Source organism: Macrotis lagotis, chromosome 3 (assembly GCF_037893015.1).
Source record: "Macrotis lagotis isolate mMagLag1 chromosome 3, bilby.v1.9.chrom.fasta, whole genome shotgun sequence".
In the NCBI taxonomy this organism is placed as follows: domain Eukaryota; kingdom Metazoa; phylum Chordata; class Mammalia; order Peramelemorphia; family Peramelidae; genus Macrotis; species Macrotis lagotis.
In genome coordinates, this window is record NC_133660.1 from 203,833,901 (window position 1) to 203,853,032 (window position 19,132).

Sequence of the window (19,132 nt, forward strand, 5' to 3'; positions counted from 1 at the left end):
GAGTCAGGAGTACGTGAGTTCAAATCCGGCCTCAGACACTTAATAATTACCTAGCTGTGTGGCCTTGGGCAAGACACTTAACTCCATTTGCCTTGCAAAAACCTAAAAAAAATGGTGGTGGGAGTAGACTGTTAGAGGGTTATGTTTAGCATTAGTTTACCACTGAACCTTTTTTTTTTTTGCAAGGCAATGGGGTTAAGTGGCTTGCCCAAGGCCACACAGCTAGGTAATTATTAAGTGTCTGAGGCCGGATTTGAACTCAGGTACTCCTGACTCCAGGGCCAGTGCTCTATCCACTGCATCACCTAGCCACCCCCCACTCCCATCAACTTTAACATTATAAATTATATATGCATCAGTGAACTCAGTTTCCACACTAGGAATCTCCTACATGGTGAAAGTCATAAAGAATGGCTAATGGTCACTATAGAGTTATAAAGATACAAGATTATTTTTTTCTCTTGAAATGTAAACAAATTATGAAGTCAATCCAAAAAGTCAAAATGTTGTAGCTAAAGGCATCCTCACAGTTTGGATGTATGATTTTTAAAATATATAAATTAAAGTAAAATATATTGTTCTGCAGATATCTGTTACCCCCCCCCCCCCAGCATGCAAAGGACAGACTTACCCACAGAGTTTTGAGGTTTAGCCAACGTCCCAATGGTACTTACACTTTGGTAATGGCATAAGATACAATCAATCAGTCAATCAACAAGCATCTATAAAGCACATTGGGCTTCTGTCCTAGACCACAGACCCATTAATTAAATATTAATAAATTAATTTATAATAAAAATTTAATAAATTAATGTTTATTAAAACTCTTTTTAAATAATTAATAAAATGTACGTGGCTATTAAGCATATTAAGAATGTACAAAACAGTGGGAGGGAACAAACAAAATAGAGGGGGACAAAATAGCAGGAACAAAAGGAAGACTATGTGCTTTTAAAGGAGAATAGACAACAGATAGATACCTTACTGGAAGGAATCATCAGATAAAATGGAAGAAGGATGCCTCTCCTGGTAGGAGGAAGTTCATAAACAAAGAGATACAGAGAGTTGGGTAAGCAGAGGTTCTGATTGGAGACTGAAGAGAGGGCCAGTGTAAAATATATTCTCTATAGTGGAACCCTGTAAGGTTCATGGGAACCAGAAGGGATGATAAAATATATGAAAATGAATAGTCAGATGCCATAGGTTTTATGATAACTAAGTGTCATCAACATTTATCTTAAATGTAGAAATGGCACAAGGATTGAGGGATCCTGTGTCACCATTTCCTCCTATTTTGACAGTTGCTCAAAAAGATTTGTTTATAAAAGACATTAGACCTTTCCTCTGGATGCAACAAGAACTCAGTGCTTGAAAAACATTTTTGCTTCCTGGGCAAGAATCATAATTATTTTGATGATTATTAACATATCAAGGTCCTGTTTTGTTTCTCTAGCAATCATCCTGATTGGTTCCTTTGAGTCACATTAGGAACCCACATCTAGAGAAAATGACATTTCAGCACTTTAGAAACATCAACATTTATGGACACTGTCATACTATTTTATGCCTTCCTCATTTAGGGCTAATTGCTAATTCAATGAACATACTTTTATAAGAAAAAAAATGATGTGAAGAACTTGGGAGAGTAGCTAGCCTTAGAGTCCGTCCTGAAGACGTGAACACAAGTCTGGCTCTTCCCCTCACTGCCCGAGGGGTCATACCTTTCAGGTTCCCCAAGTCACTGCCAAAGATTTTAAATTACAGATGAGTGGTTCATCTATAGCACTAGATTCACAGAGATGAATTCACAGATTTGGAAGATGCTTGTCCTTCATTCTCAAAGAAGACCATGACATCAGGGAGGTGATGCCATGACAAGCACATGAATTGGATATGAGTGAGGGGGGCTGTGCTAAGTCACCAGTCTCACTTTTTCCTCCAGAGTCATATGGGTCCAGTGACTAGATCGTCCTGGATACAAGATAATCAGGGTTAAGTAACTTGCCCAAGGTCACAGAGCTAGTAATTGGTAAGTGTCTGAAGCTGGATTCAAACACTTTATCCATTGCACCACCTAGCTGCCCATACAGATCTGGAACACCCCCGACCCCCCAAAAAATAAAAGAAAGATTCTCTAAATCCTCAGCATTACTGATGTACTTCCAAATTAATCAACTGGGTTTCCCTATATCCTCAAGACTGTAGGAATGCAATGATATCTCAAAGGCTTCACTCTACTACTGATGAGCAAAGAATGTTTACCTGTTCCACTTATAGCTGAATTGGTTAGGGAATCTGGTGCCACCTCCTCTCCTGGGGGTTTCCCACATTGGCATAGACACTTCATCTAAGACTAACCTTAATGTAGCTCAGAACACCCAGTAGAAGAGATTTACAAGGGGCTGCCACCACACCTGGCAACTTGAAAATATTACATTATACATTTTAAATTTACATTTGTGTACCTAGTCTTTCTATAAAGTCTAAAAATTACTTTTTATCCTATTTAAAGAGTTAATTTACAAATGTTTTAATATTTCTTCATAACCTAATGCTTCAGGAAAAACTGAAAGACTGAAAATTGGAAAATTAGGAAAAGTTTCTTAACGAGTGGTAAAAACCCAAGTGGGGTGGTGTATCCTAACAAGAAGTGGGTGGCCCTTTTAATAGGAATTTTCAAATAAAGGTTGGGTGACTATCTTAGGTGAATGTTGAAGATAGAATAGTCTTTCTTGTTCAGCTATGTACCAAGTGAGAAAGTCTCTTGAGATTCTGTGCTGAGATGGTTCAAGCCTGGGCTGTGTCCAAGAGTCCAGGGCAATTACTTTGGGGATGCACATGCTGACTTGGCATGTTCACCTCAACACAAAATGTGGTGTACCCATTGGATTCCAATGTATGCTATAAGTACCTGTGATGAAAAATCCCGCCTTTCTATGAGGTCCCATTCTAGATAGTAATCATGCACATTCATATATATATGTATATATATATATATATATGTATGTATATATATGTATATATATACATATATATATACATGTGTGTGTGTGTGTGTGTATATATATATATATATATATATATATATATATATATATATATATATATATATATGAAGATTCATTTGCTTTTTGGTGTTGCAAAATTGCCAACAGAATCTTTAACATTTTTCATCTGAACTGGGAGAATGAGAAAAGTAACAGCCTCCTGTAATAAAATGTTATGCGTGATTAGCATAAAACCGTGGACTAATAACCTTTCATTGTGGTATGGAGGAAAAAATAGGCAAGTAGCTGTTACTTCATTTCCAAAAAGGGAGTTATGGGTTACTAGGAAATTTATGTAGGGAAATATTCCTATAGGCTATTAACATCACTGACATTACTAAGCAAATTGTATTTAGGTAACATCACTGTTGTTTTGATTTAAACTATCAATAAAGGGTAATTCCCTAAATAGTTTTTGACCCAGTAATTCCTAGGAACTCTTATGAAAATTTGGTCAACTGGTGAGTCGAGAATCCACAGCAGCCCTAATCCACCATGATCCAGTTCATAACTCCCTAGTGCACAGTGCACATTTTGCAATTTCCTGATCATAGTCACATTATAGATTATGGATAAATTTAAAATTGGATTTTTCAATATATGTAATAAAAGCTTTCCTTTAAGAAAAATAAATATTCTCTCTTGAAAAAAAACTGGAAAGAAAGCTTCAAATGATTTAATAAGTGTAGGATCCTGCTTTAAAGTGTTTAGAAACAAGGAAATCAAGAATATAGTTGAGTATACCAGTACTGGCTGTTGCCAAAATGCCTGGGCTTTTTTGCTGGTTGAATTTGCTGTTTAAGTCTTTAGGCATTAAAATCAAAATTAGAGCATGCTACACAATCTATTGGGTATAGATTCTTGTAGTTGGATGCATAAAAACATATTCCCTTTCGTTTTATGTTCCATGCTTTGTTATCCTTTATTATATAAATATATTTATATATAAATTTTCCAATGTTCAGCACTGAAGGAAGTTTCCATTAAGGTGTATAAACCAATTCCCCTAATTATTTATGTTTCTAACAGTGATTTAATCATCCCTTCTTAACATGTATAGCACCTACAAGCATTCTGCAGATATCATTTATCACAATGATAGCTAAGGTATTTTATAAGTGATCATGGATATATGGATATAGTTATAGATATATAGATATAGATATAGATATAGATTTATATAGATATAGTTATGCACACATGTGTGAATGTGCATGTATCTGCCTATTTGCATGTCATCTATGTGCACACATCTGAATTGTGTACATGTATGCATGGAGGCATGCACATATGCATATGGTGTGTTTGGGGATGCATTATGTGCAGCTGCAGTGTATGTGTGTATATGTATGCATACACATATGTATGTGCACACATTATTTTAGGTAGAGGTTCAGCAGGCACATTCCATAGCTCAAAGATGAAATGAATGAGTTTTATATTAACTTTAAACTAAACACATTTTGAAATTTTCATGAATAAGCTATATATGAATCAAATTTAGGATACACATAGGTATGTGTATTGTAAACATATATGCAGGTGCAGGTACATGTTTCATTACAAAGACACATGCAAACTCACATGAGTGCATTAACCTCACTCTCATATTACACACGTGTCCAAGTTCATAGATGCCCATGTATGTGTGGGCTTGCATGCCAGGTGTCCACTGTGCATCCATGTGCTGTGCTACGCATCTAGATTTGGTGCTTATGTGTATCATTGCACACCACACCACATGTCACACATGGGCAACATGCCTCTCCCTGCTCTATCACTCATATGTGCATGTTCATAGCTACATGAGCAGGCTTGCAGGGCATGTGTCCATTGTGTGCAAATGTGTACAGTCCATATGCTGTACAGAGGGCATGCAGGCCTGTGCAGATGCACACACAGTACGCACATGGGCAACATGCATCTCCGTATTCTATCATTCATAAATGCATGCTCATAACTACATGAGTAGGCTTGCAAGGCATGTGTCCATATGTTGTGTTCCACATGTAGGTACAAGTGCACACATGCCACCCACATGGATAACATGCTTCTCACTGTCATATCACTCATATATGCATGTTCATAGCTACATGAGAAGGCTTGCAGGGAAGGCATCCATCGTGTGCATGTGTGTGATCCATGTTCTGTGTTCCACACATACATGTGACTTGCATGCATATACAGGTGCACACATGTCACACACATGGGCAATGAGCATTTCAGTGTTCTATCACTCACACGTACGTGTTCATAGCTACATGCGTAGGCTTTAGGGCATGCATCCTATGTGTGCAGTCCATGTGCTGTGTTCCACATGGACAGAGGGTGCAGGCCTGTGCAGGTGCACACACGTGGTACACTCATGGGCAACATGCCTCTCACTTTTCTACCACTCATGTGTGCATGCTCATAGCTACATGAGCAGGCTTGGGAGGCACACGTCCATTGTGTGCACACATGTGTGGTCCATGTGGTGTATTCCACATGTACAAATGACTCGCATGCATTGCAGGTGCACACATGTCACACACATGGGTGACATGCCTCTCACTAGTCTACCCCTCACATGTGCATGTTCATATCTACATGAGCGGGCTTGCAGGCCATGCTTCTGCCATGTGCATACGTGTGTGGTCCATGTGCTGTGTTCCACATGGGCAGAGGACACAGGCCTGCTCAGGTGCACACACGTGGTACACTCATGGGCAACATGCCTCTCACTGTTCTACCGCTCACATGTGCATGTTCATCGCTACATGAGCGGGCTTGCAGGCCATGCTTCCGCCGTGTGCATACGTGTGCGGTCCATGTGCTGTGTTCCACATGGACAGAGGGCGCAGGCCTCGCAGGGGCACACACGTGGCACACACAGGGGCCACATCCAGCTGCAGCATCCCCCTCTAGCCGGTCTGTGAGGGCCCGCAGCCCCTGGGCCGCCCTTGTGTCCCGGACCAGGCAGCTCCCGCATCCGCCCTCCAGTGTGCGGCAGGGAGGAAGGGGTTAAAGAGCTCCCGGTTAGTTTGAGAAATGTTCTTTTTTCGTTCGCTTGTTCCTGGCCTCGTCTCAAGCTCGCACGTGACGCGCTGAATGCCTGCAGCCTCTTTCTTGTTGATCCTCCGGAGACCATCTGTACTGGGGGCATTGATTAGAGTGTGTCTGCTGGGATTACATCTTTTCTGTTGCCATGCCAACTAATCAGCTGATTTTGGTTACCACAGAAACAAAATGTCAGAGCTCACAGTGCGGTAACATGAATTCAGCACAACAGAAAATGTTTTCTTAATTGGGGACCCTTTTGATTTTGGATTCTAAGTAAAAGGCAGCCTGAAAAATGGGGGGGGGTAGGAGGGGGGAGCAACTTTAGATGAAAGCTACATTAATTTTATTGATTAAGAGAGTAATGTGCAGAATTTTTCGGGAGGAGGGGGGATAGATTTCCTCTTTTTAAGCAGCCCCAGTTTTGCCATCTCCCTGAGAGGTGCATATTCTTCCTAGTTGTCTCTATTCCATTTGGCGATTATTACATATAAAATAAATCCCCCAAGTGCTCAGTTTCCTTTAGTATCTTGAAAAGAGGACGAGAGTTGTCTCCAAGCCTCTGAGGGGTTTTCACAGGCGAGATTACAGGAGAGAAGCAGGACAGTCACACATACCTTTGGCCTTATAAACAATTTGAAAGGTTCAGATTTTCTTCTGATCCCGACAGTTTTCTTATCTCTCTCCCACCCCCCAGGGAAAATATATTTGGCCCGAATTCAAATTTGAGATTTTCTGTCCCACTGATTGTCCATCATGAAAAAGTACAAAGCGTGTTTGTGACTGGAGTAAATCCTGGAGAGACTTGTTGCAGCTCTTTATTGTGTTACATCTGAGTGTTTAGACTATAAGAAGGACCCCCAACTTCTTTGCTATGTCAGAGCAAATAGAGAACATAATTTCACTTGACCCTACTGTTCTCCAATTGTGTAATTTATCAGAAAGACTCCACACATGCCTTACACATGAAATTTTGTTCTAGTTGAAAGAAAAACCAGGATCTATATACCAAGGTGGGTTTAGGGTTCATAAACAGTCTAACAAATAGATTAGATAATAGGGAATGACATTTAGCTCCTCTAATATTTGTTCAAACTTCCGGTAATTCCCTCTCTTTAAAAAAAAGGATTATTGCATCCAAATGTCTGTGCTTTATTTTGTAAAGACATTTCACTAATTGCTGCCTGCTTTGGCTCCCACCCTTTTGTTATACCCCTCACCACAGGTTCCTTCTGTCACACTAACACCCTAGTGGGAATTGTGGCTTAATCCCATGCAACTCTTTTGAAAACCTCGGGTAAATCATTTCCATTGCTAATGAAGCTCTGGGGATAAGCCAGTTGGGGCATTGGAGAAGCAATGTGCTTCATACCCTCCAGAACCCCCCAGCCTATCCCCATCTCCTCAGGCTCAGTCTTCACTGGCTTGGATCCCAGAAATAGGGTTCTAAAGACCAGCTAAACAAGAAATACGGGTCATGTTGTTTTACTGCCTGAAATCGCCCAGGGATGCTGCTAATTGGAACCCCTTGAGAGGTTTTCCCTTGGAATATCAATAATAATCTTACAGAGCTTTTGAGATGACTTTCCAAATAAACTTAGACTTGTATCTTCTTGGGCCAAATCTGAATATCAATAATATTTTTCCATTATGCTAGGTCAGGGTTCAAAAACACTTATTCTATTCCTACTGTGTACATTTGGACTTTGATAGGACCTGGAGAAAGCATAAGGTTGAACTAAAATATGGACCCTGTTTCCAGAAGTTTGTAGTCTGGTTATTTTGCTGGAATGGATTTACTCTTTGGTTATTCATTGTGTCAACTTCATCCATGGAATCATCCAAGTTTTTGAACAAAAGAGATGAGATTTGCATTGTCTCACTAGGCGAAGGATGGTATCTCTGGGAATGATCAAGACTTTTGCCCTGATTGGTTAGTTACCATTCACACGTTTTTCTTGACCATCCAAAATCACTGGTTACCAATGACCATGTTTCTGTTTATCAATTGTTTTGCCCAATCAGAATATAAAATGAAAAATTACCTGAAATTATTTCAATTCAACCCACATTATTGCCCCAACCTCTTCTAGTAGGAAACCTAAAAGGGTAGGGGAATGAGGATGAAATATAGGATGGGGAGGGAGGAACCTCATTGAAGATGGCGTTGAAATATGCTTAACAAGCTTTTCTGTTTTAAAGTGTTGAGCATATTACCCAGGAATAGGAAAAGAAGGAAAAAAATAGGAATATCAGATAAAAACAGTTGAAACTCATCACCCTATGAATCCAAACCAGGAACCACTACTCACTCTATCAAAAAAAAGAATCTAGGAAATTCTAAAATGTTTCATTAACAATATATTTCTTCTCCTAGATAGATTGAAACTGCTCTCTGAGTTAAAATATTGGTATGTTCAGAACATCCAATTAACTATGAACTGCTTTAAGGGGGCACAGACTTGAGAATGAGTCCTTTTGGTACCCATTGCCCTCTCTATGGAATACTCTAAAATGCAAATACATTGAGGCTGATGGTTGGAAAGCTTTGGAGTCACCATGACTTTAACTGTGAAGTAATTCAATTGCTCTCCTAGAGATAAGAGCTTTGGGGATGCTTGGGATCACCGGCCATTGCAGAACTAGCTACTTTTTCATTTTCCCGGAATCATTCTGGTATCATCCCATAAGTAAGAATATTTTCAGTATTAAATTGTCAGAGGAAATTCTATAACTCTCTCAGAAAATACCTTTGTGGCTTTTTCTTTATAGGTATGCACAGAAGGGCGACTGATTTTGGAGTTTACTTTTGATGATCTTATGAGGATAAAAACGTGGCACTTTACCATTAGACAATACAGAGAATTAGTCCCACGAAGCATACTAGCCATGCATGTAAGTAATCCATTTTTTCACTTGACCTAATGTGAAGAGCTGAGATTATGTTTCCTCAAGAACTCCAATAGTTTTCACACCTTAGGCAATTAACTGTAAATATTTAGTTTTGCCTTGGCCTGGTTGACTTCACAAGCCCAATTCCCCTGCCTTTTGTTTCTATGGTTCTCTCCTTAGGTCTGTCCTGAACTCTGGCATTTGAAATTTAGAAATGAGTGTGCCCTTAGTCAACCTTTCTTTTCACTTCATCCTAAATTCCAATTCATCATTATCATAGACTGCCCTAGTTGGGCTAATAAACCTCTTATCTATAAATAAAAAAGAAAGAGTAAGCAAAATATTTTATAGATTTTTATTAAAAAAGCTCTCATGAAACTTGAGACTGGGTCATCCTGAGGCAAGCCATGGTGTTGGAACTCAATGTGCATTAATTCCCTTTGTTTCATCGGTCTACAAATCAAATCAAATTAAATCAACAGATATTTATCGAGTGTGTGCTATGTGGAGGGAGCTTGTGAATGCCAACCTAGAGAGATATTTCAAGATAAGGGTGAGACCTGACCAAATAGGAGTCATTCATAGCCAATCTCGAATCTTTGGCTTGAAACTCCCCCTCAATTAGGTTTGATCAAGTAGCTCAGAGGCAGAAACAAGACCTTTTTCTTGGGGTTCTTAATCTGACTCCCATGAACTTGAATTTTATCTGTTTATTTTTGTAAATACTCTGGTAACTGCCTTTAAAAGTATCAGTTTCCTTGGTAATTCTGTGTGATTTTTCCTAAGCACTTAAAAACATTATTCTGAGAAGGGTTCACCATAGGCTTCACCAGACTATTTTAAATGGTCTATCACCAAGACTATCACCAAGAAAGTCTCAGAACCCCTGTTGTAGACCAACATGACAAGCACCCTAGACAGAACATTTGGACTGGGTTTCAAAATTTGGCATCCCTTCCTTAAAATGGAGTGACATTTGAGAAGAGATGATGCTTCCCCTCAAACATTCTAGGAAGTAAAAACAGTCGAGAATTGCCTATTTCCAGAATGGATTCAGTGAGTAGGAGAGTCAGATTAAAAAAAAATGTTTCATGGCAGTTTCAAAGTTTTCAAATACAGAACTTAACTCCAAGCTGTTAACAAACACCATCACCATGAACTAAAACATAGCATAGTCCGAAAACATATGTCTTTGCCAAATCTGGAGGCACATTCTCTTAGAATTGCATCCAATCATCTGTCTGTTCCCTGGCAGGCCATAGTGACCCAGTGCTTAAAGATGGTGAGAAAGGAACATTTCACTCAGGGCAAGATGCTATTTTTCCAAAGAATCAAAAATTGTATGAGTGTCTGTTCAATATCTCTTGATGATGGAGTCTCTTAGTCACTACATATTATCTAAAGCTGTCTTTAAATTATATATATATATATATATATATATATATATATATATATAATGAAATGAAAAATGAGCAAAAGTAAGCTATATTACTGAAAATCTGAGTTCTCTTATGCTACTTCACTCCCTCCCCCCCATGGGCTTCAGCTTGCTCATCATTAGAAGTAGCTAGTAGCAAAGTAGATTGCTGTGTGATGTAGGACAAGTCACAATCTTTATTTGAATTAGCTTCCTGAACTATAAAAGAATAATAATAGCCCTTGATGAAGAATACATGAGAAAGAATTTAAAAATGTATTTTATACACTTTTATATACAGTAGGTATCATGTAAATACTTATTCCCTTTCAACTCACCTTTATATGTGGGTATAGAACCACATATATAGGTCATATATATCTATAGGTCACATTTACAGATCATATGCATAGGTCTATTGTAGATCATATATATGATCTATAAAAATAGATCTTAGCATCATTGAGTTAGAACTAAAGGAACTTCAGGGACCATCTAGTCCATCACCCTCATTTTACAGCTGAGGAAACTAAGGTTTATTCAAGGCGAAATGCCCTACATCTGGTCACCTGGGGCTTAGGGATAAGTGCCAGAGTTGAGATAATAATGTAGACCATTTGAGTTCAAACCTAGAGCTCTTTCCTCTATACTACAGTATTTCTTGGCTGGGGTGTTCTTTGATCCACTTGAAGGGTAGAGAGGAAATAAAATGATGTGTCTCTTTCTCTGTAGGCACAAGACCCTCAGGTGTTGGAGCAGCTGTCCAAAAACATCACCCGAATGGGGCTGACTAACTTCACCCTCAACTACCTCAGGGTAAGAACACTGGGACTTTCTGGTCATTGTTATGAGTACCATTTCAAAGATTATCTGAATCTTAAGTCAGAAGAAAGAAAAGTAGACCTGCTACCAGGTGATCATGCCATAGAAACCTCAGATTTGAGCTAGGTATTGTAATTGCTGTTTTTCTTATTCTAATAAAGAAAAGCAGGAAACTCAGAGTTTGTAAGCATTAAGCTTTCTTTCCTTGTTTGTGTGACTCCCTGAATTAATTATTCAAAGGATAGAAATGTTCCCATTTCAGAAAATGTTTTGGCACTCTCTCCTTTTTGTTTTCTCTGGTTTCTAATTCACTGTTACCGATTTCACTGAAGCTTGATTTCCATCCAGGAATCTCCCCCCCACTTTCCCTGCTCCCTTCCCCTGATCGGAGTCAGCCTTCCCTCTAGAGAAAAGCAGTGTTTATAAGCTCCTGAATAAACTCAGCACTAAGTACTAGAATGTCTCACCCATAATGCAAGCACTCCCAAAGCTTTTCAAGGCCCTCCTTATAATGTGTAACCTGTATTGTACAGAGTATAAAATCTGATTTTGCATTAGAAGGCGGGAGGGAAGTGAGAGATTTTATGCAAAATACATGCCCAGGACCTCAAGTTTTGATTTGAAAGAGTATTATATATCCTATTGATTTAGTGTATGGAATTACAGTAGTAGTGTTACAAATCCATAGAGCTATGGCTTCACTCATAAAGCTGGCATTGTCTTCCAAAATCAAAAGGGGCCCCTCACTCAATAACCCAGCCAAGTTCCGCATTCCTTGACCTTTGGGAATTTAAATCTTAATTCTTCATTTTACAGCTCTGGGTAACTTTCCCCCCAAAAAACTATATGTTTATTCAGATTGCTTTTTGACCCATGTCATGCAGTTTAAGTTTGTACATTAATTTTTATATTCTAGGAGGATTCCCTTCTGTGGGTCTATATTAGGCATGGCACACAATAAGGCTTGTTCTTTGAATTTCCCATTTAAAAATAAGCAATATGGGACCTGACTCTTTTCTTTTGAGCACAATGGAATGCCTCCTTCAGCTAAGTTGGAGGGAGAAGCTTCCCTCCCTTCTTTCTGACCACCACAGTCAGGGGATAGTTGGCATTCCAGCACCTGGAGCTCCCGGATGGCTGCATGGTGCCAGGTCACTGCCAACCTAAGGACTCCCAGCTCCCTGCCCTTCCCAGCACATATGAGAAAAAAAGCCCATGGCAGAGGCGTAGAGAGTCTGACAAGCCTAGCCTAGAAAAGGTGTGACAGCAGAGCATGTTCTCTGTCTATCTGTCGTTGTCCTCTATGTTCAGAGATGACCCTGCTGATGTGTTCAGTAGGGCTGGGAAGGCTGATGCATGGCCAATGATGCCTGGTCAGTGATGCAAGAAGTTAAAATACAGGCTCTGAGAGAGCAATGTGTAAACAGGATCCAACACTTATATGTATGCTGGCGGTATTTTAATTTGATCAAGAATCATAGAATTATTCTAAGTATCAAAAGAAGATTTTTCTCTGGGAAGTTTGTCTGTTTTAAGGACTTTTCCACAGGGACTTACATAGAGAGCATAGACTCATATGTCACCAGCTAATACCAGACAGAAAACTACAGGCCTGTTATTTATTCATTCATTCATTCATTCATTCAATCAAAACCATGTTTAAGTCCCTACTTTGCACTGAACACTATAGACCGCTCTGGAGAGGAGACAAAAATTAATTAAGGATGGTAACTGTCCTTAAGGAGCTCATAATCTAACATGGAGAGAAAATACAAATGTTGAGTCTAATGAAGATGCAGAGGTGATTATGAACAAAACCCTAAACTACCTTTGGGGTCAGGGACTTCATCTGGATACCTCCCCACATAGTTACTTATTACTTATTATTTTCTTAAAAGAACTTTGGAAATAAAAGATCATGTATACATAAATATAAATCTATAAAATACCAACTGAATTATACCCTGTATCTAAGCATTGACAGACACGAGTGGAGTAAATGTACAAGGATAGATCATAAACACCAGGCCTTCAGATGTTTTTGACTCATCCAACCAGAAATACAGATGTACTCTGTACAAAGCATTGGGCTAGAGATTATTGCCCAATAACAGTGAATATGCCTTCAAGGAGCTTATGCTCTAATAGATAAGTTTTATATAGAATGGTCATTATATGGGGTGATACTATGGTAACAGCATTTAAGAAATCTGACTCAGAGGCAGAGAAATCAGATTTCAGGTCCTACGTCAGATATAAACCACAAAATGCTGAACAGGTCATTGTCATGGACTCTTTAAAAATGTACTTTAAAGAGATGTTTATAGATCCAGGAATTCCCACGTCAGTGAAATTATATGTCCACTCCTTATCTTTATAATAAGTGCATATTGGGAGGCCCAAGCAAAATATTATGAGATTAAACAACAGTGATCATTGAAAAATAAGAGTTAGGGAAGGTCCTGTGGAGAAGGTGACTGGCTAGTTTTCTGGGTTACTCACCTCCTTCCCCCAACCTTTGTACTACCCCCACCAGTCACTATTTCAGACTTAACTACTCAATCCACTTTCAGGTTCAGCTGCGATATATGAGCAAGCAGCCAGAACAAAAGTAAGGCCACACTTTTTATCACAACTCTTTGATACCTCCATCATGCTCCTTAAGAGACTGTGCACTCACATATATTCTGGCTCATATTCCTTGGAGGCTTTTCACTCACATATTCTCTGGGTCAGTGACCGGGCTAGCTGGTCCAACTGCCCTCATGAAGCTACTGAGATGATATTAGTCTCCAGAATAGTCCAATTCTAGAAATTCAAAAGTCAAAAGTCAATTTCTTTAGCTTTCAACGTATCCATGTTGACTTGAATAGTCCAAATAGTCCAAATAAGTATAACTCAGTCATGCTATGTGAAAGGTCTAAATTCTAACTCTAGTTTCCACTTTGGGGAGGGCATCCTCAACAGTGTTCAAATAAAGAGCCAAATTAGGGTCCTAAATAGCAGCTCTCAGTGTTAGGATGAGAGAAGGTCAGACAGGTAGGCTATAGGCAATCAATTCAGAGCCTCACAAGCTCATGGAAAAAAAGTTAAAATCAATGTTTCACTTCTTGGGAAGACTGGATAAAGATTTCTGAATACACTAAGACTACTGAAATTTGAACCAACTGCATCTTTCATAGGATATAATTAAGTACTACTGAGAATAAACAATTGCCGTAATCTTACTCTGTCAAAACAAATACCTTGCTTTCTAAGGAATCCCAAGTCATTTAGCAAAATCTGCTGTCAGATTCTCTGCAGACTTGACAGAACCAGGTTTCTGGTATTCAGGGAAAGACTTCTCTGGAAGGTAAATCCAAGTAGAGCATAGTGACCTGGCTTTGAATCAGGAAGAGGGACTTGAGCTTGTATGACTGAATAGAACTATGTCAGAAGGAATCCCCTTCTTCCTCTCCCTTCACCTGATGCTTTTGAAGGGGCAGCCAAAACAATCTGTTGTCACTCAATTTGGTTCTGTTAAATTGTCTGCTATACCCTGCTCCCTTGAAGTAAAGCAGGTTGGCAGGCCATTGTGTTCAGAGGTGCAAATGCTTTCAACAGGCATGGGAAACTTGCTCAGTGCTTACTTGGTTCAGTAGCTTGAGGTCACTGGAGGAGGGGAATCTCACCTCCTGAGGTGAGATCTCACTTCATCTGGTGGGTGACTCACTAAAGCTTTTCTTTCCACTGATTAAGCCCTCCTAGTGGTATTTAATTCAATATATGGTTGAGGCCTTCTATGTCTTTCAAGTTGAGCTCTCTACATTATGACCGGTACAAACTCGTAAAAGTGGACATTTCTGGAAGATATCTTCTGGAGCTTCTATTTCCAGTCAGATACAGAATTTGAGATGACAATAGCCTCCAATTAGTGTGCTCCCTCCTGGGGAATGGCTCAAATGTGACAATGCCCGGAGGCAGTCGAGGGAGCAAGGGAGCATTTGCCTACCCCTTGTTTGAATTCCTGCAAGTTAATAGTATTATTCTAAGGATCCATGGGAAGGATAGAATTACCTGCCTATGCTGTTAGGAAAATCAAATTATGCCTCTGAAAGAAAAAAAAAGGTTGAAAAGTTTAATATGCATTTAAGAAATGAGGAGTGAAGGGAAGCATCTGTGGGATCCATGTCAACTTCCATTCCAACATTTTCCTTTCTCACACTCCACATATTCATGTTTTAATTTATACTAATAGTATCTTTAGAATTTCTGCATGTACAGGTTTACCCTGATGATCTAGTGCTTCAGACTTCCAAAGTATAAGCCATCTGCACCACACATTTCTACCCTGAATTGTAATTCACTCTATCATTTGAGTCTGTTGTGAAGAGAATACTAGAATTGGAATTGGAAGACCCTCCATCCATGTTTCAGCTCTGGTACTTTTATTAGTTATGTGAAGTTGGACATCCTTTGGATGCTCTAGACCTCACTCTTCTTATCTGTAAAATGTGATGATTAGGTTGTATGATCTGTCATTTTTCTTTCAAACTTGCTTCCTAGGAACCTATCTATGAGTATCTATGATGGCTCTATAGTCATTCATGTGTTAACCTTGTTTCACCCCAGCACTCCCTTTCCCTTGCCCTCCTCCCCAAAATGTAAGTAAGTTAAGGAACATAAGGACAGAAACAATCATAGTTTTAAAAAAATCAAAGCTAGAAAAGATAGCAGAGGTCATCCTCGAATAAACTTCTCATTTTATAAATAAGGAAATGGAGATCCAGGCAAGGGACATAGAGTGATGAAGTTACTTGCCCATCCTTTCTCCAAAATCAGTGCTCCGTCTACCATCCCATCCTATGCTTTTGCATTTTCCAACATGAGAACAGAATTCTGAATTCTAGGCCAAGCCCTACTAGGAGACATTGCTTGCTTGGAGACCTTGGGCAAGTCATTTAACCTTTGATTTCAAGGTACAAGGTTCTAGGAATGTAAGGATAGCTACAATTCAGATTTACAAATTAATGTGGTATAGTTAAAAACTGCACTGTATTTTGAATCTGAAGACCTAAATTTGATGAACCCTGGCTCTTGTACATATTTACTGTCATGTGAATTTGAGCAAGTCATCACCCCTCCCCCAAACTCACACCCCTTCAGGGCTTCAGTTTCCTCATCTGTAAAATGAGGCAGTTGGTCTAGATGGTCCAAAGTCAATGATGCTACTAGAATCCTAATGGAGAAAAGACAAATGCATTAATAACTAGGAACCAAGAGAGAATAAGATAAGAGCAAAAGAGAGATGTAAGCTAAGTGCTGTGGGAAATTTGAGGGAAGAGATCACTTTCCCTTGGGGGTAGTGGGTGTGGCTCTGGTCAAGGTCTTTCTTCATGGAAAAAGTAGTATGTGAATGGGGTCTTGAAGAAAGGAAGGAACTTCAGTAACTAGAGATGGGGGGTGGGCAGATATTGCATTAAAAGCTAATGGGACAATGTGGGCACCCTCTCTCTCCCTACATATTTCAGGGAAATACCCATCCATATGATAGAATGGCATCACAACTAATGCCAGTACATTTCAACTCCTTCTCTCACTTCTGTGACTTTTGTGTATTTGCTTAGTTATTGTGTTATCCCTAATGCTTATTGGACACAAAACAGGTTCTTTCCTTAGCCTCCTACAAATGGCTCTATCCTCCCAGGCCATCCTAGCCCACTCCTCACACACCTTCACATTCAGACCAAACTGGACCACTCCCTGTTTCCCAAACTCATTCTCTCTCATCCATGAATTACTATTCACTAATGCTTGGAATGCATTCCTCCTCCCATATCTCCTCCTACTGAAATCTTCATTTCCTTTGGATTTCCCTTCCAGTATATAGCCTCCTCATCTTCTCTCTACACATATTTTCTTAATCTGTACAGAGCTCCCCTTTACCCAAGTCATATTGTAACTGGTATCAGACTTACTTGTGTCTCTGGGATATGTACAAGATAGCTCAGTGGACTGGCCCTGGAGTCAGAAAGAGTGAAGTTCAAATTCAGCTTCAGATACTTCCTAGTTGTGTGACCCAGAACAATTCATTTTACCAATGTTTGCCTCAGTTTCTTCATCTGTAAAATAGGGATAATGAAAATAAATAATAATAATAATAATAACAATAATTGTGAGCACCAAATGAGATCATAATTGGAAAGTCCTTAGCATGGTGCTAGTAATTATAGTAGGAATTATGTATAGTATTATATGTATGTATGATTATAATTAAGTATAGTATTATATGTATGTATGATTATAATTAGGTATAGTATTATATGTATGTATGATTATAATTAAGTATAGTATTATATGTATGTATGCTTATAATTAAGTATAGTATTATATGTATGTATGATTATAATTAAGTATAGTATTATATGAATGTTATCTATGATTGTTGTTGTTATTATCTTACCTTTAGATGATAAATACCTGAGGACAGAATATATACTATGTTTTACATCTTCAAAGCTAGTATAATACCTTACACACATTAGTCACATGTGCTAAATTAGAATTATACTGAATCAGCATGATTTACTCTTTTTTTTAGGTTTGGTTTTTTTTTTTTGGTAAGGCAATGGGGTTAAGTGGCTTGCCCAAGGCCACACAGCTAGGAAATTATTAAGTATCTGAGGCCGGATTGGAACTCAGATCCTCCTGACTCCAGGACCAGTGCTCTATCCACTGTGCCACCTAGTTGCCCCTGAATATTTACAGTAAGAAAAAGCATCCAAATGTACCTAGAGACTGATAAAAATGTTTCTATGTTAGAAATATTTTTGGGAGATGTTTGAATCATGGCAGCTCTCTAGGGTCGCTAATATGCCTCCTTTTCCAACTTCATATAATTATCCAGGTAAAACTTGGCAATGCATCTTTTTTTCCTTTTAATATCTGTTGCCTTCACATCATGCTAGTATTTGAGCCCTTAGAATGGGGAGCATGGAATGTCAGAGAAGAGAAGGTCCTCATTCCTTAGAATGTTAGAGCTCCGAGGGATCAGAACAGAGTTTCTCAAATAGCATAGGCAGATTGAGTTTTGCTAAGTGTGCCAAATTACCCTTGCAGTAGCATGTCTGGGTCTCCCAGGAATGATATGAAACTCGAATTTGCAATCATGTGCACATGTTTCGGTGTCCCAACTCCCCCTCATCATTGCCAACTTCAACATTCAGCGTACTGTGATTCTTCCCTCATGGCAAAGAATAACACCGTGCCTGCCGTGACAAAAGAAGTTTGAGAGGCATTGCATTAGAATATAGAAGGAAGGACTGTAAAGGACCTTAAAACAGGGAATGTTAGAGCTGGAAAGACTCAGAGATATCTAGACTAGCCTCATTTTATAAGGAGAATGAATGCTTCCTTCACCCCTCCTCTATTTCAAATTCCATAACTAATTGGAGGCAAAGAGACCTAGGTTTTTAGTCCAGTGACCTTTTCCTTTCCACCCTTTCTTCCATTGTTCCTAGATGGGTTGTCTTTCGTCTTTCTCTCTACCTGTCTGGTGTTTTGCACATTGTAGGCCCTTAATATATATGTTACATTGAATTGCACTGATAATCGTTGAGGGTTGTTTCTCCAAGGGCACATCTTAAGATTATCCTTGTTCCTTTCTCCCTTGGCTCTATTTGAAAATGGAGCTCATGATGAGAGTTCACATTAGCCAATATACTTACAAGTCCATTTGCTTCTTTTCTAATTATTTTCTTTGGTTATTCTGAAATGAAAGCTTCGTCTTACTCAATGTGTTTAAATTGTTCCATGAAAAGCATCTCCTAAGTGCAGTCATTTACGTTTTGAACTCAGTATCTGAAACTCTTTTGCTTAAGTGTTTACTGTGGGCTGCAATTCACATTTGTATATGAGGTTTTTTTTTAAATAATAA

At 39.0% G+C, this 19,132-nt stretch overlaps 1 protein-coding gene across 7 annotated transcripts in view; it reads left to right on the plus strand.

The window, feature by feature from the left end:
• The window catches only part of LDB2 (LIM domain binding 2), a 398,004-nt gene that overhangs the window by 296,448 nt on the left and 82,424 nt on the right, over positions 1 to 19,132 (plus strand). For all 7 annotated transcript variants that reach the window (XM_074229741.1, XM_074229739.1, XM_074229736.1 and 4 more), the window contains exons 4-5: positions 8,859 to 8,981; positions 11,128 to 11,211. In XM_074229741.1, the coding sequence (XP_074085842.1) occupies positions 8,859 to 8,981; positions 11,128 to 11,211 (207 nt within the window). The remainder of the gene's footprint in view (positions 1 to 8,858; positions 8,982 to 11,127; positions 11,212 to 19,132) is intronic.